Source organism: Enhydra lutris, unplaced genomic scaffold, assembly GCF_002288905.1.
Source record: "Enhydra lutris kenyoni isolate GAN:26980312 unplaced genomic scaffold, ASM228890v2 scaffoldscaffold43, whole genome shotgun sequence".
In the NCBI taxonomy this organism is placed as follows: Eukaryota; Metazoa; Chordata; class Mammalia; order Carnivora; family Mustelidae; genus Enhydra; species Enhydra lutris.
In genome coordinates, this window is record NW_019154127.1 from 835,040 (window position 1) to 858,232 (window position 23,193).

Sequence of the window (23,193 nt, forward strand, 5' to 3'; positions counted from 1 at the left end):
CTTTGGTTTTAAAAGCACTTCAGAGCAAGGAGCCTATTTATTTCACATGAGTTTGAGCTGGGCTCTGCATATGGAGATAAGTTTCAAAAATGTTCAAATGGCCAATTCTAAACACTACTTTTGGCCACCTATCCACTCTTGTGCACTCAGACATGACACAGAAAAATGCTGATTTGCATGCACAGGGAGTGACTCTGGGAACAGGTGGAGCATATGGAGGAGGAAAAAAAAGCTGCTATTTCCAGTGAGGGTTTAAAATTTCCCATGTCTTCTTCTTAAATAATAATAAACTCTGCTAATGACATCACCCCTTTTATGAAGGATGCTACATGCCTTCTAAGTATCTTAATAAACCTCAGAATATACCTTGGAGGTAAAAAGGTATTAGTACTATTTTACAGTAAGAAAAGTGAGACACAGTGAGGTTAATTGTTTAGGTAGGCCCTAAAAATAAGTCACAGATGCCAGGAACTGGAAGGGAACTTAAGGTCAAACCCCTACTTGATGCATGATTCCACACCCCACACACAGCAGCTGCTGAACACCTCTCTTTTTGAGAAATTCTCCACCTCATGCTGCATCCCAGTTCATTTCTGGACAGCTTAGTTATATTTAATAAGAATTAGTTTAAAAGGAAAGTACTTAGGTTTTCTTGAGTCTTAATCCAATTCCCTGTTCATTAAACCACTTCAGTGGGGTTGATGCCATAAAAAGGAATGCAATAAACCATTGGGACCCACAGATAAGATCCTACATTTTAAATGTGAATTTCCTCTTCATTTGTACTTAGAAACATGTAAAATGGCATTTCACAAACTTGTTGGTATATTAATATACCCAAATCTAATAGGATTCTTAAGGGGATCTACGTATCCTCCAGAGGTAAGGAAAAATCAGAACTGAGAAATGGAGTCGGGTAAGTAAGTGAATTACCTGGGGGAAATACAGCACTTTTAAGTGCAGATCTTCATACATATGATTTTTCAAAAGTGTATCCAAAAAAAAAAACCAAAAAAAAAAAAAAAACAGGCAGAGACTTCCCAAAAGAAAAATTGTGTCCCTTGATCAAAGAACCTTAAAGAAGAATCTAGTCAAAATATTTGAGATGAACTCTGTTGCAGTTAGCTCAACCAGAGTATTTCAGTCTTGAATTCTTGCTGATATCAATGGTAGCTAAAAATAATATACCTCTGTGCAATACCAAATTGAATTTTGAAAATCTGAATAGGGTTCTGGGCAGAGGACTGGAGTGGGTGGATAAGAAGGGTAGAAAAGAGTGAGGATAGAGGAAAAAAAAAGAACTATAATTTATTATCTTGTTGGTTCTGAGTGAGCACTTCTATTCCCTCAGCTGTTTCAGGTGGAATTATGGGAGGGTATCAGAAGTGTTCTGGCTAGCAAGAATGGTCATCATAACACAGTGGGCAAGCTGTGATTGCTGAAAGGGAAAAGATTGACTTATTGTTTTATTTGGCACTGATTGCTTACTGAATATCTTTCATTTTGGCTTGGACAACACTTATAGCAAAATGTTAATTTTCTTCAAATCAGAATTTTAGGCTTCTGTTAAAATTCTTGGTTCTGGACAATATATTCTTTCTGTTTTCTATGGGAAGATGGAGGGAAAGGTAATAAACATAATAAATCCAAGTCACTATTAAATTCAGCCATACAGCCATAAGAGCCGTTATTTTACTTATTTATACAGTGGTTGAGCATATTAACTGAGTTAATTGTATAAATTATTTAAAAGAGTGTGAACCACATAATCAGAACTCAAGAATTTAGTTATTGTGACATTTGTGGTTGTCATTTTTCTTGTGTTTTCTCCTTGAAATTATTGTTTTTCCAGTCACTAACATTTTTAAGTATGTTAACCTTATTTCAAATTAATCCTCTTCCTAAATCTTCGAGATAATATTTCAAATGATAGTTAATAGCTTTTTATTGTAGGCTGTGTTTTAGGAATCTCATGGCTCTGCTATGTTGGGAAAAATGATTTAGGGCAACCATGGATGAAAAAAAAAAAACTCTTGAAGACTATGTGTTGTGAACTCAGGGCTAGAGGCATCTGGCTGGAACTCATTTCCTTGATGGCCTTATTTAGTCTCATCTATATGCTGAGGACTCTCAAATCTGTATCTCCACCTCACATCACATTTTGAACTCCAGACATATATTAGCTGCCTATTCATCACCTTCATTTGAATATAGTAGATATTACAAATTTAAACTTACCATATTTAATACCAAACAAACTCCTGCTATCATCCTTATTCCTCCAAAGTAGTTCCATCTATAACCTTCCCTACCTCAGATGAGGTCAACTCTTTCCACGGGCTCAGCTAAAAAGTTTAGACTCACACTTGACTCCTCTGTTTCTCTCTCAGCCAGCCTCCACTTCTTCAGGGCATTATGCTAGCTCAACATTTGAAATATTTCTAGAAACTGACAGTTTCTTACTCCTATTTTATTTACCTTCCTCAGTTGTCTTGATTTTTTTCTGGAAGCTACCCATTTTTACCCTTGCCTGCCTGTATTATATTATTCATACAAGAGCCAGAATGATCTTTTTATTATGTAAATCTGATCATGTCACTCTTCTGCTTTAACTATCTAATGGTTTTCCTATTTCATGAAAAGCAGAAGCTCTCCCTGTGGTCTGTAAAATCCGCCATTATTGATACAGTGCATTTCTCTGACCTACTTTCCCACTACTCTTCCCCTCTCACACTGATCCTACTGCACTGGCCTCCTTGTTTGTAATAAAAAAAGATTTATCGGAACACACCATACTTGTTCATTTGCATGTTGCACATGGCTGTTTTCTTGCTACGTTGGCCGAGTGAAGTCATTGTGACCATATGATCCATAAAGTTTGAGCTATATACTATCTGGTCCTTTAGAGAATAAAGCTTGCTGGCCCACTAGTTGTGGCTACGTTTCACTGAGATTGGCCTTGAAAAAGCAGAAACTGCTGAATATCCTCCACACTGCGTTTGGTGCTCAGCTTCTCAGTTCTTTCTGATGTGTGTGAGGGATAGAAGCCAGGGTTCCACCAGGGGTCTAATGAAGCAGAAGGGGTGACCAATGAGCAGCCATTTCTCATTGCCTTGGGTCACCTCTGAATGTGGGAATCAGAGAGAAGTAGGTGACTAATGGGAAGAATATCCAGGCAGCAGAGAGAGAGAGAGATGAAGAGAAACAAAACTTCACTCCCCCAACAGTTCTCTAGGGTCTTTCTACATTCTCACTTGCAGAGGACAGAATTCTGCCTGCTAGTATTTAGTGAATTGAATTTTGTCCTTAGAGACAAGCACAGTACTCCCCTTGACTTCAATGGGAGTCATGGGCCATTTGGTCCCCCAGACATCTGTGCTGGCTTCAGGCTATTTAACAAACTCCTAAACAAATCCAGTAAAGTGTTCTTTAGTGGGTACTTAATTCTGGTGTGAGGGTGGGTGCTGAGCACACCTAAGTCCTTTCTTTTCCTTCAGGTTTACTAAGTTTTCTCCTTTTTATGGCTTGATAATTACTGCAACCAAAACCCTGAGTCAAGCAGTATTAAACCCACTCAAAGGCAAAAGAAGTCTACTTTTATTGATCTCAGTTGACCTGTTTACTCTCTGGCTTCCAATTTAATGGCTCAATTGATTATTCATTTACATTTTTAATTTCTTTGTGGGCAAAATCATTTTAACATGAATCATTTCCAACTTAATGCACAACATACAGACTCATTTGGGATTTTCAACTTTGGCAAGTATTTATTGAGCGACAGGGCTCAGGTGAACTTAATAGGGATGAAAGCAGATTTCTGTTTCTTGTTAAAAAAAAATGATAGAAATGGTAATTTGAATCTCTTCCTGTGCAAAATCCCCATCACTTAATGAGTGCTCACCTGAAATCAGAAGGTTGGTTAGGACATCAACTTTTGTGTTATCCTTTTACAAATTATATTTTGTCTAAATTCAATTTGAAATCTGTAACAGTTATGCCCATGGCTTTAGTTGAGCTCTTAAATCTAAAAGTTTTGATAACATTCATTAATTTGCTTTCCCTTTGGATGGCCCTACTTTGCTGGAGTTGTAGAAGTAGTGAGAAACACTTGTACTATCGAGTGTACTACATAATAAGAAAGAGTGGGGCTTTATTAGCTTGTGCAATTCTCTATTTACAAAGGTAAGCAACATGGAAGATGTGATTACACTTACATTTATAACTGAAGGGGAGCAGAATCTGCCAGTCCAAAATGGGTCTCTTCGGGGATTAATATGTTTATTTTTTTTTTTCAAAGATTTTATTTATTCATTTGACAGATAGAGATCACAAGTAGGCAGAGAGGCGGGCAGAGAGAGAGAGAGGAGGAAGCAGGCTCCCCGCGGAGCAGAGAGCCCCATGCAGGGCTCCATCCCAGGACGCTGGGATCAAGACCCTAGCAGAAGGCAGAGGCTTTAACCCACTGAACCACGCAGGTGCCCCAAGATGTTTATTTTTAAGCAACAGCAGACACAGATGAAGCCCTGAAATCTGAGTGGATGTTACCCTTTTATAAGAGATGTTTACATGTGTAAGGGAAATCTTCATTTGTAAGGGTGTGTCCCTCTCTATACCAGGAAGAGGGGGATGACTCAATCTCTAGAAATTCTTCTCTAGGGAGAAGGCAGTGACTTAAATATGCATAACCTTATCCTTGTTCACTGTGCTTTTCCTGATAACCTCCCTTAACTGACTCCCCTCCCCCAACATCTTCTGTCTTTAGCAGAAGATGGTATTTAAAGTGATGACTTTGGCTATTTCAGAGAGTGACTTAAGTTTTCTCGGGTCTTTCCATCCTTACAGGTGGTATACATCTTATTAAACTTTGTTTGCTTTACTCCTGTTAATCTGTCTCATGTCAGTTTAATTGCTTGAGCAGCCAAAGATCCAAGAAGGGAGGAAGAGAAAACTTTTCCACCCCTACACATCACAATATTCCATCCCAAGGCCTTTTAAATATGCTGTGCAATTCATTTGATAGTATGTTTTTTCTTCCCAGCAAGCAAGTGAAGCTTTAAGAATATGACTGCATGTGGCTTATTCTTCTCTGTAAGACTGTTTTGAATATAACATTTATAAGTTATATATCCAATCACCTACCTTCACTTCTTTCTAAAATGAGATGAGGTATAAGAAAATATATAAATGCATATTTCCAGCCAAAACAGTCACTTTTATCTGACAGTTTAAAAATGGAACCGAAGTTTAGTGCAAAGTAGAGAAGGCTTACTATTCATACTCCAAGAATAAAACGTACTATTGCTCGGTGAAAAGGACAGTGGAAAATGAAATACTGTTAAAAAATGTTGTAAGAGCTTTGCTTTATTAATTTTCACTGATAATTTTCTTACCCTTATTACCTAATGTGTAGATCAAGAAATGAGCTAATTTTAATTCTTGGAGGACATATATGCAAAAAGTAAAAAGTTTTATTCCTAAGTGTTATTACTAAGTACTTTCCTATATGCCATAATTGTGTTAGGTGGCAGATTATAAAAATGAATAAGATAAAAGTCCAATGTTTAGGAATTCCTAGTCTCTTAGATGTGCAAACAGGTAATTGAAACATATAATATAATGCTTATATTTGCAAAGTGCTATTGAACCCTATGGTGGTCTCAGAAGACTTTAAGGAAGAAATAATATTTGACTGTGACCATGCAGAATGAGGGAGCTCACTGTCTTAGGGGTTGTGTGGAGGATCATGCATAGTAAGGGGCCAGCTTCAGAAAAGAAGAGTTGGACATATTCATGGATACATCTCATCAGGTAAAAGACACAAAAGCAAAAATAAACTATTGGGACTATACCAAACAAACAAACAAACAAACAAACAAACGTCTGCACAGCAAAGTAACCATTACCCGAACCAAAGGCAACTTACTGAATGGGAGAAGACATTTGCAAACAAAATATCTGATAAAGGGTTAATATCCAAAATATATAAAGAATTTATACAACTCAGTACCAAATTTTAATCCAATTAAAAATGGCAAAAGACCTAACTTGATCCTTTTCCAAAGAAGACATACAGATGGCCAACACATGAAAAGATCCTCAACATCACTCTTCATTGGGGAAATGAAAGTCTAAACCACAATAAAATATCACCTTATACCTGTCAGAATGACTAGTATCAAAAAGACAAAAAACAGTAAGTGTTGGTTAAATTGTGGAAAAGAAGGAATCCTCATGCACTGTTGGTAGGAATGTAAATCGGTGCAGCTACTATATAGAAAACAGCATGGAGATTCCTCAGAAAATTAAAAATAGAAATACCATATGATCCAGTAGTTCAACTACTGAGTATTTATCCAAAGAAAATGAAAGTACTAAATCAAAAAGATTTATGTACCCTTATGTTTATTGCAGCAGTATTTATAATAGCTAAGATATGAAAACAACCCAAGTGTCCACTGAGAGATGACTGGATTAGGAAGATATGGTATAAATACTGTGATATTACACAGCCATAAAGAGAATGAGATTTGTGACAACTTGAATGGACCTAACAGGTCTTATGCTAAGGGAAATAAGTCAGACAGAGACTATATGATTTAACTTATATGTAGAATCTAAAGAAACAAAACAAATGAACAAAGGAGCAAACCAAAAGAGCAGACAAACCCATAAATACAGAGAACAGACTGAAGGTTGCCAGAGGGGAGATGGGTGGGAAGATGGGCAAAATGGGTGAAGGGGAGAGTGAGGTACAGGCTTCCTATTATGGAATGAATAACTCACAGGAATAAGAGGCACAACATAAGAAATATAGTCAAGGGCATTGTAAAAGCATTGTATGGTGAGAGATGGTAGCTGTATTGTGGGGGAGAATAGCATAGGATATAAACTTGTTGAATTACCTGAAACTAATGTAACATTTTATATCAACCATATTCAGTAAGAGTCAGATAAAGTTGGGGATATGTAAGGAAGGTTAATGGGTTAATGGAGTGCCAGAGTTAATGGAGATGAAAAGGGCAAGTTGGTGAATAGCTTCAAATTAGAAGATCTTGACAAAGGAGAGTCACCAGCATGGCAATTTAACTGTATAAAAGGGAGCCTCAGCTCCAACAAACTTCAAAATATGACTAAAAGGTAGAAAGGAAAGGTGCCTGGAAAAGAAACTTGAAATGCAGGCAAATGGGTGAAAGTGTCTAGAGAGATGGGGGCTCTAAGCATCAGGGTTCTGTTCCGCATCCTAAAATAAACAGTGGAACAAGGAAAGCTTTATTTGAGGTTGGTTTCCGGGGGTTCTTAGTCCCCTTCCTATTAAATGGTCAGTTTTATCAATATAACCTCTAACTAGATTCCTCTTGGTTAACCTACTTTAGAAACTTGTCTAACATATAACATTTACATAGTTCCTTAGCAAGTTGGAAGCATACTTCATGGTCATTTTCCAACTTTGCATTATTTAAGGAATGGAGTCATTGTCACAGTCTTAATAGAGTTGGAGAAATGTGATCACATCTTTAATATTCTGATTAGATTACTACATATATCAGTATGGTGATATTTGTCGAACACTACATCAAAAACTAATGATGAACTATATGCTGGCTAACGGAACATAATAAAAAAATATAGTCACAAAAAATAAAATAAAATTCTATCTCTCATCTCAGCCCTATGTGTAATATAATTAAAAGTTCAAAATAAAACAAAAACAAATCCCCCAAGTATGATGATAGAAGGATCCAAAGGAATCGGACATGGTGACACATGGAATTCCTAAATTAGAATACTCCATTAGCTTCATTTTCATGCATTCCATCTGATGAGTTAATGTTTCTAGAACACCTGGATTCCCTTGTTCAGACCCGGCACGGTCAGGTGAGGTCTTGTGCAAGTGCCATACCTGTGCTGTCTTCGTACACCACCGTCACTGTTTTCCAGTTATAGTAGAGGACCAGATCCAGGACTGCCCTACTGATCGCTGCATAATCTGGGTACAGGTTGATGTAAAACAAGTCTTTGTTGTCCACGGAGGGGTGTTTCCAGCGGGTTTGTATGTGTGGAACTTCGAGAGCATTGCAAATCGACTGCACGGCACTGACAGAGGAACTGTGGGATGGGCCAAAGAGAGCAGCCACACCAAGAGCCAGCTGGTCACAGGCTAGTGGCCACAGACAAGGAGGGGTGGAGAGGGAGGGCAGGGAAGGGGGTAGAGAAAGAGAGAGCTGTGAATTTCATCTTTCTTTCATGATCCCTCTTTTTATCTTCATTATTTTCTAATAATAATTTTTCTCCACTCTCCATCTGTATGTTGAGAAAATATGCTTAATCCAACTTCCAATATCCCCAAAATAGTAAAATATTGAGAGATTTGAATGTGGACCTGAAAACACATCTCAGGGCCAATTCTGGGCAATCAGATATGAGTGGCTACTGTCACACCATTACTTTCAATCAGAGGGGGTCTCTATCCCTTGCTTGGCATGGCATAACCCAGGGGGGCTCAGAGCTGCTCTACAAGACATTTGCCAAGTGAATTTCATGTGAGTGAACGTCTGTCTTATGGCTGGTTGTCAATGAGGATATTAAGGTGGTCTGAGAATTCAAAAGATTCTCTGGGTGGCTGCAAAGTACTTTAGATTCCATCTTCCCAAAACTCAGAAATGACTTCCAGGCTATCGAAAAACTGCCAAAGAATATCAAGTGATATTGATTCCTAATTAATTAATTAATTATAGAAAAATAGCAGAGCATAGCTTAAAGGCTCTTAGAAGCCACTTGGTCCAACCCACTAATACCATAGACAATGGAGTGAGTCAGGGCCACAGGGTCTGTACCAGAGCCCAGGGGCCCAGCTAAGGTCAGGCCTCTCCCTACCTCAACATTAGCCAACATGTAGCCTAACAAAATCAAGTCAATAGGTACTTAAAAATGAATTCATAAAATGTATTTATTTTTCTCATTATAAGATTTTATACATTCATTGAAAGAATTAAAAATATTTTAAAGTGTAAGGAAGGGAAAAAAAGATATAATTCCATCACCTTTGGGAAAATACCTATTTGTATTTTGGCATTCCAATTTATAAAAAATTAAGTCATTATACAGATACAGTTTGATACATTGCTTTTTTCATTTAACACTGAATATAATACTAAAAGCACACCTTTCCCCCAAGTCCCCTCAAAGTCTTCAGAAATATATTTTTCCTGTCTGTAGAATAGTCCATCCCATGGACATGTCATTATTTATTTAACTATTTCTGATGCTATTGAACATTTAAGCTGCTCCTAATTTTTGTTGTTTATAATTAATATTATAGCACTTTTCTTAGTTCTTATATTTTTCTTTCATGTATATATGTGTGTGTGTGTATATATATATATATATATATATATATATATATGCTTTCTTAGAGTAGATTTTCAGCTATAATTAAATGGTATGATACTTTTAAGTTACTTAATACATATTAAGCAAATTCCCTTCCAAAATGATAGGACTGATTATCCTCTACAACCATGTAAAACAGTGTCTACTAATTTCATGTTGATATAAATTTATGCTGGCATTATGTATAAGTTTAAAAGCATTTCAAGTTTATATTTTAATATTAATTTAAAGGAATTTGGGACTGCCAAGAGATGATTAAATATTTGAATTAAATAATAACAAAATTTATAAGTAGAAGAATTATATATGTAATTTGTTAAAATTATCCGACTTGATTTAGAGAGAAAAAATAATAAATGAAGTCTTGAAAGCTGTATTGCAAATATCTATGTAACTGTAAATGTTGACGGTCATTCCCAAGGAAAACTTTCTGATACTGTGCTCTTTTTACTGAATTACTACCTGATGTATGAAGACATATAATTTTCTGCATTAAGAGCTGTAAGCATAAATTGTCATTGTTTTCAGAAGCTTATTTTCTGGATATGTTTTCACTGGTAAGATAAAATGAGAGCGTGAGAGCACATGAACTGCTGTTCTGTCTAACATGGGCAATGGATTAAGATTCCTGCTAATATTTAGTTCAGGGATGCTAATATGACTTGACCGAAAAATCAATTTTTTGAATTTTGTTTGCCAGCAAATTACCCGTTTTAAGAAGCTTTGGGGTGTTTAATTTACAAGTATGGTAGATACTTGAGACCACAAAAAAAAGCTTTCAATTTTATATGGGTTGAAGTGTTGATGTTAAATGTGTTTGCCTTTCTAAGGTATTTGCACAGCAATGTTTGCATGTGTGACAGGCAGTCAGGACAGAGACGGAGAAACAGAAACACAGAGCGACAGAGGTAGACAAAGACAGAAGCAGAGACAAGAGACAGAGAGAGGCAGAGAAAGAGCAAGATCTCACCCACGGAAATAATTCATGTGACGATAACTTCGAAGTGCCACATAAATATAAATTTTTATTATTTGTTCATAGGCACCTCTGACCTATGTAGTATCTGCAACTTCCCCCAGCTTTAAAAAGAAAATGTGCTTACACTCAGGTTGCACCATAGATTAAAAAAAATTTTTTTTTAAAAAGAAGAATCATTATACATATGCTTTTAATCTGTGCTCCTAGGAAAACAAGTTTTACCTTTTGCTTATAAAGAACACTAACAATCCTGCAGAACAGTATGTAAGGTGCACACATCTTATGATCCCGAGGTAATTCTATGTGGAAACACCAGTATTAATTACTTGGCAATCGACATAAACACGGTATTCACTGCATTCCATTTATTTGGGGGCGAACATTCCTCTATGAGGGAAAGAGCCCCCTGTACTTCGGGGTATGGGGCAGCCTTGGTTTCCACATAAACACCTGCATGGAGTCTCAACACCTCCCTGGTTAGAGGCCAAGTTTCAAGTGTACTGAATGTGACTGTGCTCCAGAGTTGTCTTGGAAGTATTTGGGGGATGTCTAAACAAACCCCACAATCCCAGTGGCTCTTTCCATGACAGAGACCTCGAAGCCTAGCCTATATACAAATTAGATTATTTTGTAGGATCTTGTCTTCTACTCGGAAGAAAAAGAGAACCAGGAAAAAAAATGCAGAGATTGTCTCATTGGTTTAATTTTTACATTTCTATGATATTGTGGAAATCAGTTTAAACAAACAAACAAAAAATGTTGAGAAGACGCTAGGTAAACCCAGCTGTTAAAATTTAGGATGTGAATTATGTGTGTTGTGGGCATTTCCACATGTTCGGTGGATATGACCTTCTACCAAGTTTTATTTGACTGCACTGTACAATTTCATGGTGGTATCCAGCTCAGGAGGGAAAAACAGATCAAGCTTGACATTTTCTGTTCACAGCTGCACCAGTTAATCATAGAGTAGAGGGCACTGAAGGGTGAGCTAATCAGAATGGCCCAGAAAACATAGCGAGGCCAACATCCATTAGGAGAGTTCAGATTGCACTGGACAGTGACATCAAGGACCGAGATTTCCTACAACCCATTTACACAAAGACGTGCACTATGAAAAAGGGCAGGTAGCAGAAAAGGTGACTTGTAGAGCAGACACATCACCCAAAGAAAGCTTTTAAGAATGTGAAAATAGTTACCTCTCCGCGAGGCTTCAAAACTATCAAAAAGGTTAATTCTCTGGATGTCATAGGTTAATGTGGTGTTAGGCATCAGGGTTCGATTTCTGTTGATGCTGGTGACTGCGAACTTGAATGCTAATTCTTCAACATTAACAGGTTCGTTTTCCACAGTTTCAAAAATCCCTCCTGCAGAAGCAAAAGAGATGCATGAGAAGCATTAGTCACATCATTCCTGTGTAGTTTTTTAAAGAAGCATATCAGTGATTCACACAGAAGCCCCCCCACCCCCGCCCCGCCACACCAAATAAACGTAGTGATGGTCAGAACAGATTCCAAATCCACTGTCGAAATTTGTCAGCACATGTCTCCTGCCCATAAACAGGTCTTTATACGTATGTCTAAGGTTTCACATCCAAAGTTGGACTGTATGTCACCTCTCGGATGGCCAATGTATCCAAATATTTAGTACCACGTCCAGTATAACAGACAATGTGGTGGAGGGTCATTTTCTACAGTTTGGACATGAATCACGCTCTGGTTGACTGAAACATAAATTCGAGCTGTATCTGGCAGGACCATCCTTCCTCAGAATGAAGCTCTTCCAATTCAAAAGCAGACCTTTTTGACTCTAGAGAAATCAGTCAGAGAGCTGAGTGGGGTCAAAATGAGACATACATACACCTAAATTTTTCAAAATAAAAAACATTTCTTCTTTTCCTCTGGCTCAGAATTCTGGGGTCATATTCCAGTCCCTCCCAAAGTACACAGGAAGATACAAAGAACTTTTGTTCGTTTTGTTTTGAGAAACTGTTTGTGGTCTCGCCTCAAAGCAATCCTGCATTCTGTCTCCAAAGACGTGTTGCTCCCCTAAGAGAGAACATGCGCTAAAACTTTGATACCTCAAACTGGGGCATCTGCAAAGGAGCAGCAGTACAAAATACCAGTGCTTAAAGCCTCATTGGAGAATTCAGCTCTGACTTTGCTTGCCATGGTGATGTTAATAGAGGTAATTGGAGTATTATTAACTGTGCATTCTTAATGTTCTTAAAAAGAGTTGTCCTGGATTATCAATAGATACAGGACACACAGTAGAGGCTCTCTTAACTGACCTACACTTATCTCATTCCTTGATTGACCGATAGTACTCATCTCCCCTGAATAAAACATTAACTGGAACCAGTGAAATGCTGAATTCTTGTAACTAGCCCTCACTGTTGAGGGACTCCTTACCAAAGGTCAGATGTAGGTTTTTTCCCAAACTTGGCTATGCCAAATTGATTTGCAAGTGCTTCAAGTTCTCTCTACACTCAAAACAACAACAACAACAACAAAACAAAATAAAAAACCAAAACAACTACAAAACAAAAAACAAAAACCTAAAACTGAAAATCCCAAATATAGGTCACAGGCACCTGTATGATTTATGTGTATTCTTAGGAAAAGAACTCTAATTGGCAAACTCTAATTCAAAGAAAGGACTTTGATTTTATTTTGAAAGACTACTAAACAAATATACATCTATAATTTTTATTAATTATAAAATTAATTATTATTTTGCAATTTCCTGCTCAACTGACTTTCTCTGTTGAATAATCAATTACAATGTCAGGTTGCAAAAGCTGAGAAGATTTGTAAGGAACCATTTTGGCTTCCTTTGGAAATGTCTCTGGCTTTTGGGCTGATAATATGAGATAGTCCTGCAGAGATCATTTCCCTGTTCTCTGAGAGACTGGAGTTGAACAGTGACCATGGTATGAGACCATGCTAACCTTTACCTATAGATTCCTACTGGACACTTATTCTGAAATCCATGTTAGGGAAAATTTTACTCTTATATGATTTTGTTTTCTTGGTTTTTTTTTTGTTTTGTTTTGTTTTTTTTCTCAGTGGTAAGCAAGTCCTTTGGGGGGTACTCTCTGTTTCTCTGAGGACAATTAAGTGTGTGCTCCACAGTGAGGTGATAAGCTCAGATAATAGAAGAGAGACATCAAGCTGATCCACAATTAGAATAGCCCAGACTTAAGTTCAGAAAGTCCTTGGTGTTAGGCCCTTCACAATAATGATTAGCATTTTTAAAAAATCTGTTTATCTCCTCAAGCACAGGTGAGAACCCTTAGGAAGAGAATATATCTTGTTCAGAATCACCATCTTTCTGGAGATCAAAGTCTCTTAAGATGTTCAGCCTGTAGCTATGTAGGAGTCAATCAGTCCTCAGCTCAAATGTAAGCACCACTCATCTGCATAAGCAGACGGTAGGAAGAAATACACACCAGAATGGGAATCAGAAATTCTGAACTTTGGACCTGGGTCCACCTAGTTCCTCTTCAAGAAGGAATTTTAAATATTTGGAAGAAAGTTACTATGAAATAGCTCTTTGGTGATATTTCACTTAAGCCCTATAACATTCCATGTAGGAGGTAGTATTTCTTTTTTTATGCATGAAAAAGTAAACTGAGACACACACAGGTTGCCTACCTTATTCAAAGTTCCCAAGCCTTGTTTGTGACAAATTCAGGTGTTTGACCCTCCAATCTATACATAGATTTTTAAATACATATTATATTATACTATATATATTATTTAATAAATATGTTAAATATAACATAATGTTTATTGTAGGGAATTAGTTCACATGATTATCATATAGAGAACAATATATAACTGATTTATATGTATATACGTATTTTCACTTTATCAAATTATTTCTGATGTCCTTCATCTCTAAGTGTGGGTGTATAATACTTGCTTGCTTACTTTAGAGGATTTCTCTGTAAAGGAAATGTTCTAATGCATGGATGGTGCCCTGAAACCTCAATCATCCCCCAGAAATAAGTTAGTATTAGTACACATGGATAAAGAGGAATTAACAGTTGTTATAGAACTGCCTGCTTACCTCAAAATTATTCCTTAGGTACATAGTTATTTTTTACATAAAGCTGAATGTTCCTGAGTTTAAGAGAATGATAAGTTTTTATTTTATGTATGTGTTTTATTATGTGTATGTCGTGTGTAGGTGAACTCTGTTTTGTCATGTTGGGGCAATTTTCTTTCTTTCTGGCATCCAACAAGCATTATAAATGTTGTCATTAGCTCAACGCCCCACCACACTCTCTTTTTTCCCTCAGGAAGGCTTGCTGCTGAATACCAAAGACCTGCAGTGAAGTGAGGCATACAGAGAATGGAGGAAGTTCCAGGGAAGTGAAATCTGATAGAGACAGGACAGTTATTGATGGGAGCCATTCCAGTTCCTCCTAAGGGAGCAGGCTTATAAGCGTTAGTCACTTTCTCTCTCCTCCTCCTCATAACTTCAGATTAGGCAACACTGAATTGCAGAGTCTTTGATAGGAGTAGAGAGACACTTGCATGATTTTTATTTAACTTCTGGGTGTGGGCTTGTCAATTAGACATTTCTTTTTTTTCCTTTTTCTTTCTTTCTTTTTTTTTTTTTTAATGTTATGTTAGTCACCATACAGTACATCATTAGTTTTAGATGTAGTGTTCCGTGATTCATTGTCAACGAGACATCAAGTCTTTGCGTCTCTCCATGTAGTCCACGTCAGGCCTCAGTCATTTTTACACGTGGGTCCCATGGTTTCAAAAGAAGGAATTCCTACCTGGTTCCTTCTTTTGTTCCTCTTTCTTGTCTGTTGTTCCCCTCCCTTTGCCCTGTCCCCCTTTCCCTTTTCTGCTAAGGTCAATGAGTCTCTCTCTTTCACCCCCCATGTAAAAGAATAGGAGAGAAGACAGCTGTTTACAAGCTGGGAAGGAGGCCTTCACCAGACACCAGCTGTGCTAATGCCTTGACTTAGACTTCCTAGCCTCCAGAACTGTGAAAAATAAGTGTCTGCTGTTTAACTGTCTATTTAACAGCTCTTTGAGATTGTTACAGCAGCCAGAGCTAAGATACTTTTCTCCTCCTGCTGCTCCTTTTTTTCCTCCTCCTCCTCCTCCTCCTTCTTCCCCCATGGACTTTGAAATTTAAAATGGACAATTTTAATGGAAATCATATCTATGTATGTAAAATTCTCTTCCAACAGGATTCTAAATTTATCATAGAGTGATTTAAGGTAAGAGGAGAAAAAACTCACTTGAAATCTCAATACAGAATTAGATAGCAGAGTTCCATCACCACAGGTGTGTTTCTCTCTTTGTTGGGTAGATCCTGTACCAACAAGGTCAGACTAAGATAGGCAGTTTTGTTTTGTGATCATGTAGAAATAGATGGAAACAAGAGATGGCTACCTCCTGCACAAATAACAGGTTGCCTTTAATATGGGATAGTGGTAGGCACAGGGAGTGCAAGTGAGAACTTGTGGTTTTGTGTCACATAATTCCTTCTAGACTTCCAGGAGAATTTGGTCAGAATCACAAACCCACCTACTGTTGGGTCAAAAACATGATCAATATAGGTAAAAGGGAGTCAAGGCTTAGACTGAGACAAAGTCAAGGCTAAGACTGACTGTTGGGCTGTTTGAAAAGGTACCCAAGGTAAACCCAAAGTAATGGATTCCAAACATTTCCTTGACCCCATTCCATTTGTAGACAATCATAATGTCAAGAGATGTAGTCCAGAAGTCATCTGCATTTGAAAAGGACCCAGCTTGGCTCTAGGTCCCATTGATTGATTGATTGATTGATTGATTAACTGAGTTTTTTCAGGTTCCAAGGGTATTTTATAACCTGCTTCCTCATGTGCTTTCATGTCACTACCTTCATCCAAAGGCATTTTAACTCAGTTCACTTGGCATTTATTCGGTATGACTCTGGAGTATATATATGTTTTTCCTGACAAAATCTGTGTTTAATCCTGACAAAAGAGAACTGGGAAGTCACTAGCTTTCTGTAAAGCGGGTAGGTATCCCCATCAAACTCAGTGTGACCTGGTAGAAATTGAGGGCCTTGTTACAGGCACATAATGTAAAGAAAAGCAGTTCCGCTGTTGCCTACTATTTCCACCCCTGCTCCCTCTAGGTACAGCTTGTGCTGGATGATAAATGGGAAGCATGAGATTTGCTCCCTTCTCCGAAAAGAAATGTAAGAAAAACAAAGGTCCGGTGTACCAGGGAATCCATGATGAGACAGAAAATAACCATGAAAATAATAACATTGACTCTCATTTCTGTAAAAGGAACACACTGTTCTGACTTGACTTACCTTGTAATGGTGACTGTATTCTAATAATACATTTACAGTAATACCATTCAGAAATGTAATAACATTATATCCTTACATGTATTTAGGTTAATTTCTTTGTTCTACTTCATCTGATTGTGTTTGCCATGTCTATGACTCTACTGAGAACTCCTATTATTCATTTACTAATTCATTCACTCATTTAACTATTTATTTATAAAATGCCAGCCTCCTACAAGCCAGACACTATACCTGGTGCTGGGGATACAACAGTAAACAAAATAGACCGAAATTTGAATTTTGGAGTTTATATACTAGAAGGGGAGCTGATCAAGCAAGAAGGGAGTTCACATGTTAGGGTAGGAGGCCAGGAAAGATCTCATGGAGAGCGTAACTTTGAAGTAAGCACCTGCAGACAATGAGGAAACTGTCCTGAAGATACTGATGAGCATTCCAGTCAGAGGGAACCCGGTGTTCTAAGGTGTGAGCTGACGGTGTTAATTTTGAGAAGCTATGAGAATGAAGGTGGGTGAGTCTGGCCTGGGCTGGTGGAAGATGAGCTTAGGGCAGTTATGGGGGTGGATTAGAGCATATCACAGAGGGCCTTATAGGCCATAGTAGGACCCTGGATTTTTTTCTGAGTGAGATAGGAAGTCACTGGAGGATTTTGAGTGGAGTAGAGTCATATTTCAAGAGGACCACCCTATGTGACACTGTGATCTATAATAAAAAATATATATTGGTCTTCATTCTCTCTTTTGGTGCAGAGCTCTTAAAGCCCTTAGAATTTCCTAAGTGACAAGAGCAACAAAGTTGTCTTTTGTCATGTTGATGAGGTGATTTGGGATTCCCATCTAAGGTGCTGGTTGCCCAGATCAGAGAACCAGCCATATGATTAGAGGGTTGGGAACCCCCAGTTGCATCCTCTGACCTCCAAGATGGGGAGAGAGGCTAGAGGTAAAACCAATAGCCAATGGCCAGTGGGTACACTGATCATGCTTATGTAATGAAGCATCCATAAACGACCAGAAGGATGGGGTTCAGAGAGCTTCCAAGTTGGTGAAAACATCCACATACCAGGAGGGTGACATATCCCAGCTCCATGGGAACAGAAGCTCCTGTATTTGGTACCATTTTTAAGACTCGCCCTACATATCTCTTCATCTGGTTGTTCATCTGTATCCTTTAATAAACTGACAAATATAAGTGTTTCCCTGAGTTCTGTGAGCTGCTCTAGCGAATAATCAAATCCAAGGAAGAGGAAGTCATGGAAACCTTTGGAAACCATGGAAACCTCATGGAAACCTTTGACTTGCAACTGAATTAGGCAGCAGTTGTGGGTAACCTGGGGACCCACTAGCTATTGGTTATCTGAAGGGGCAGAACAGTCTCATGGGACTGAGCCCTTATCCTGTGAAGTCTAATACTATCTCCAATTAGGCAGTTTCAGAATTGAGATAAATTGTAGGACACCTAGCGGATATCACAGAGAATTGCTTGGTATGGGAAAACTCCTACCCATTTGGTGACCAGAAATGTCCACACCAGAAATATTGTGAGTTGGTAGTCATGTGAGAACAAAGGACACACACATGGCACTGGGTTCTTAAAACTCACCCCATTTTCCGTACTACAAATGGCCTGAAGTGAGGAGAGAAGCAAGAGAAAAAGCAGAGATCTGTTACCAAAGCCACTATAAGATCAGATGACTATAACCAGAGGCACTGTGATGACGGACATAACTGATGATGAAGGTTTGGTATAGATGAGCAGTGTGGGGGTATGGCAAAAACTGGTCAAATTCTAAATAAAAATTGAAGGTGGATCTGGCAGGACTTTCGGTTCAACTGTAAGTGAGAAGAAGAGAATCAAGAATGACATCAGGGGCACCTGGGTGGCTCAGTGGGTTAAGCCTCTGCCTTCAGCTCAGGTCATGATCTCAGGGTCCTGGGATCGAGTCCCACATCGGGCTCTCTGCTCCACAGGGAGCCTGCTTCCTTCTCTCTCTCTCTCTCTGCTTGCCTCTCTGCCCACTTGTGATCTCTGTCAAATAAATAAAATCTTAAAAAAAAAAAAAGAATGACATCAGGCTTTTGGTCTGAAATTGCCATTCACAGAGATGAAGAAAAAGAGTGGGTTCTTGATTTAAAGCATAAGTACTGTGTGCTGCTCATTACAACTCTGAACGTAGATGTCAACTAGGAGGTCGCCTGTACTGGTTTGGATTTTATGGGAGAGATCTGGTCTAGAGCTAGAAATTTGGGAGTCATCACTGAAGGTTATGGCTAGGTGGTATTTAAAGCCCTAAGACTGGGTTGACATCACCCAGAAAAGACTAGATGGAGAATGGCAGAAATGGGAATGATAGAGTCAGACACCAAGGAATGTCTGGAGCCACCAGGTTCTTGAGGAGGTAAGGGATTTAGTCTTCCCTGGTGCCCTCAGAGGAATTTGGACCTTGTTAAAAACTTGATTTTGGACTTCTGGGATCCAAAACTGTGAGAGAATAGGAATCTATTGTTTTAAGCCACACACTGTTTTGTCATTTCTTATTGCAGGAAAAACATAGTATCACAACTGTCTTAAGAAAATTTCAGTAGTGGATGATATTAATTGCTGTAATTCTCCTTTGTAAAATGTTACTTTATTTAATATTTCAATTAACAACCTTTAGCTCTCTGACTTGATTTGGCAAATGAAGAAGTAACTCTATTATACAACTCACTGGATTTCTTTGTTAATTACATTTTCCTGTCTTAGCCTTTATATGACAGGGTCAAGCTTTGTTATTACACATATTCTAATAAACCTCTCTTCCTCCCTTAACTAGCTGTTGTGTACCCATTGTGACAAACTGCGAAGTCATCCAGGAAAGAAGGGTAAAACTATTAGCTGGCAATCCAGAAATGGAAAGCTCAATAGTGTTGACTCCTGTTTTGCATTCCTGGGGAATAATAACCATTCCAGAAGCTATCAACAGAAAACAAGATGGCAATTTGATCTATCCTTTGCTGATGGCTGCTCCTTAAATATACAGTATTATATTGCCTCTCTTTATTGCCACATCCATAATTCTAGTTTAGTACATCATAAGCAATTTACTATAAGCCTATATTTACTGCACCTTTAATTTCAAGGCTACACATTTATATTCTAAGATTCCCTTAGATAAAACTCTCCTCCCCATTCAGCTCACCTCTTCTTGTTTTTCTTTTGGAGACTGATATAATCTTGATAAAAATTTCATGCTACGTGAACTTGGATGGGAAGTAGGTGTTCTTTGACCTAATGGAGAATGAATGAACAAGGAGTACCTGAATTTTTACCTTTCATGTAGTCTTGATTAAGGACAAAGCTGTAGCCTCAGTGGTCTAGCTATTGCCCAAAACTTCTAAAAGTGTCTTCAGATATTGGCATTCTTTGAAGAGAGGGAATGGGGTTTGATGTCACCCCTGATACAAGAACCACATCCAAATTCTCTGTGATGTTTTAGAGAGCTGCATGAATTCAGTAGGAATGACAGTACGTTTTAGAGTAAGGAATTCCTAAGACGCTTCAGATGGTAACAGTTATGAGAAAGGCCAGTTAAGGGAAATGCTATGGGTGACGGGCAGTTTAACACATGCTGCCAGTAATTTCTTTTAATAAATTTGAGTTGCGCATTAAAAAAGAAAAAAAAATATCCAAAGCCAAAGGTACTGTATTCTAGTGATATTCAATATTCAATTTAATTCAATTCATCAAACATTATTTGCCATCTGTTGATATCTGTGATTACGGTGGTAGCAGTGGAGGACACAAAGATGGGAGCACTTGGTTCATGCCATCAGCAGAGCTTCCTGTAGAGTGGTGAGAGATTACAGAAAAGGAAACTATTTCTAAAAGAAGTCCGTTATCTCTTACAGAACAAGAAGCCCACTCTTTGTCCCCTCCAGTGTGGAGTCTTTTCTGTTTCTTCCAGCCAGAGGTGAACTCTTCCCTCTCTTTTGATAACATATAATCTAGTGCATATTTGGGGAATTCATTTTGTTGTAAAATCACAAGCTGGGAGTCTAACCATCCTTTGAGGGTAGGGATGATGTTTATGGATTTTTGCCTTCTGCTGGGACTAAATGTCTTGATTTGGGCAGAGTCCATTGTCCCCAAACAATGACTATCCAACTGAGTTGAGTCTCTTCTTTCTGCCTTAACACTTCATCTAATAAAGTAATATGTTGTCATACTTAGTATTGTATGTTGGCATACTTGGAATAGTAGTATGCCAAGTCAGAGACGTTTATGAGAGTGCTGGAGAGAGGGAGGGTGGTTATTGAGTTACATAGAGACTGACTGATTTCCTCTTTCAGCCTTTTCAGCAGTGATTGCTTCCTTTCTCCCGACAATCGTGGTGCATGATCCCCAAGCACTTTCCAAAATGACCCTTTCTTAAAGGCTCACTTTCCTCAGGTTACCAGCACCTTAACACCTTAGAGAAATGGCTCATCTCCTATTTAACTGCAGATTTCAGGCAGGAACCAGGAATATTGCTTAAAGGATTCATACTTTTATGAAATTCTGTGATTGCTCTCATGTCTGTTGAGAACAGTTAGATTTTAAGCTTGTAACACCGCATTTAAATGACACATATTCATAGGAAAAGGCTCAAATTTCATTTCTACTCATCAAATGAATGGAATATGCCAAATTCACAACTTATAGTTCTTGAAGCCATGTAATACACTTTATCACAACTGTCTAGTTTTCTTCCCCGCCCCCCATTTCTACTATTTCTCCTTGCTGAAAAGGAAATATTGCTGCTAAAGATGAGAACTGTTGTTTGAAGCCAGAAGAAATGGAAGTGAGTTCACAGCTCTGACAGAGTAGTATTTACCAATCTGTGTGTGCACAGAAGTCACCCATGAGATGCCACACACAAAAGGAAGTGCAGTGGTCCAGTACGTTCAGGAAACATTGTTTAGGATCATTTCTTTTTGGAAATCTACACTGCACAATAACATGTAAGAGTGTCTCAGAAAACCTGCAATAAAGAAGCAATTTGACTCCAGGCAGGTCATGGTTTCTCATTCATTTGATGATAGGACGTTTTCCTTGTAACGAGCAGTGGAATTTCGATCCTGAGAAACACACAGTGTGAAAGGTTTGACCCAGTGACCTGTTCTCTTTGGGACTGACAAAAATAATTGCAGTCTTAAATATTGTTTTGGTCCTCATTTTAATGAAAAGTTGGACACTAGGTTCTCAATCAAAAATATAAACTCTCTGGTTATGACACTGCTTTTTGAAAAATTAATATTAGATTTATAATGTCGATTTTTGCCTCCTTTTTCCATTTTAAAAATAATCTAAGCAAAAAGGATTTTATGGAAAAGTAATCTTTAATTTTTATACTTATTTATTTTTAAAGATTTATTTACTTACTCGAGAGAGAGAGAGCATGCACACACGTATGAGCAAGGAAGGGCAGATGGAGAGAAACTCAAGCAGATTCCCTGCTGAACACAGAGCCCACCCCCAGGTTGGTCCCAGGACCCTGAGACCATGACCTGAACTGAAATCAAGAGGCAGATGTTCAACTAACTGAGCCACCCAAGTGCCCCAGAAAAAGTCATCTTTCCTTTTTTTAATATTTTATTTATTTATTTGAGAAAGAGAGAGAAAGAGAGAGCACAAGCAGGAGGAGCAGAGTGCAGAGAGAGATGGAGAAGCAGGCTCCCTGCTGAGCACAGAGCCCCAGACAGGGCTCAATCCCAGACCCTGGGATCATGACCTGAGCCCAAGGCAGACGCTTAACTGACTGAGCCACCCAGGTATCCCTAATCAATTATCTCAAACATATGTTGTTGACAGAATGTAAGTCCTTGACGTTTAATGCAAATATTTATTTACTTTATTATTTTAATGTAAATTTTTAAATTGCAAAGTCCTTTGTTACATTTTGTTTCCCTTTCTTTTTATTCTCTATTAGTTTTTTTAAACCTCTGCATATTTGTTTGATACATTTATACAATTTTTGGTTACTGACTTAAAAATTGTACAAAATGGTGAGCTAGAGTACAATAGTGTTTTAGAACACCGAAAAGAGTTAGAGTCCGATTTAAGCACTCACGTTTACTATGACCCTCATCATTTAAAGAGTCTCAAACTGAAATTCTGTATTTACTATTGTTCAAGTATGCTAGTTCAGAAGGTATCTGAGTTGAGCATACCCTCCCAGATTTGCTCACAGTCACATTCTAAGGTCCAACACTATAAAATGAACAGTTTTCACTGACATAAATAATGAGTAAGCTCAATGGAACTTACTTCTCAGAGAAAATCTTTGTGAAACATTTAGGTCCCAGATAAAGAGAGATAAATTTGACTATTACGTGTGTCCAGGGGAGGTACAAGTTGGTCAAAAATAAAGCACAGTTAAATGTTATGTCATAGAGGGATCTGTGTATTGAATGCCACCAATTGGAACTTTAGAAGTGTGCACCACTTATTTTAAAAGTACTAAACTCTGGAAATTCT

The 23,193-nt window shown here is 38.0% G+C and overlaps 1 protein-coding gene across 7 annotated transcripts in view; it reads right to left on the reverse strand.

The window, feature by feature from the left end:
• Nucleotides 1–23,193, reverse strand: part of LOC111155720 (glutamate ionotropic receptor kainate type subunit 1) — a 384,988-nt gene that overhangs the window by 130,927 nt on the left and 230,868 nt on the right. For 5 of the 7 annotated variants that reach the window (XM_022516058.1, XM_022516056.1, XM_022516055.1 and 2 more), the window contains exons 2-3: nt 11,566–11,733; nt 7,901–8,158 (exon numbers count right to left, since the gene is read on the reverse strand). The exons of 1 other annotated variant lie outside the window; for it this stretch is intronic. In XM_022516058.1, coding sequence (XP_022371766.1) covers nt 7,901–8,158; nt 11,566–11,733 — 426 coding nt within the window. The remainder of the gene's footprint in view (nt 1–7,900; nt 8,159–11,565; nt 11,734–23,193) is intronic. One more of the 7 variants, XM_022516060.1, reaches the window with a different exon arrangement.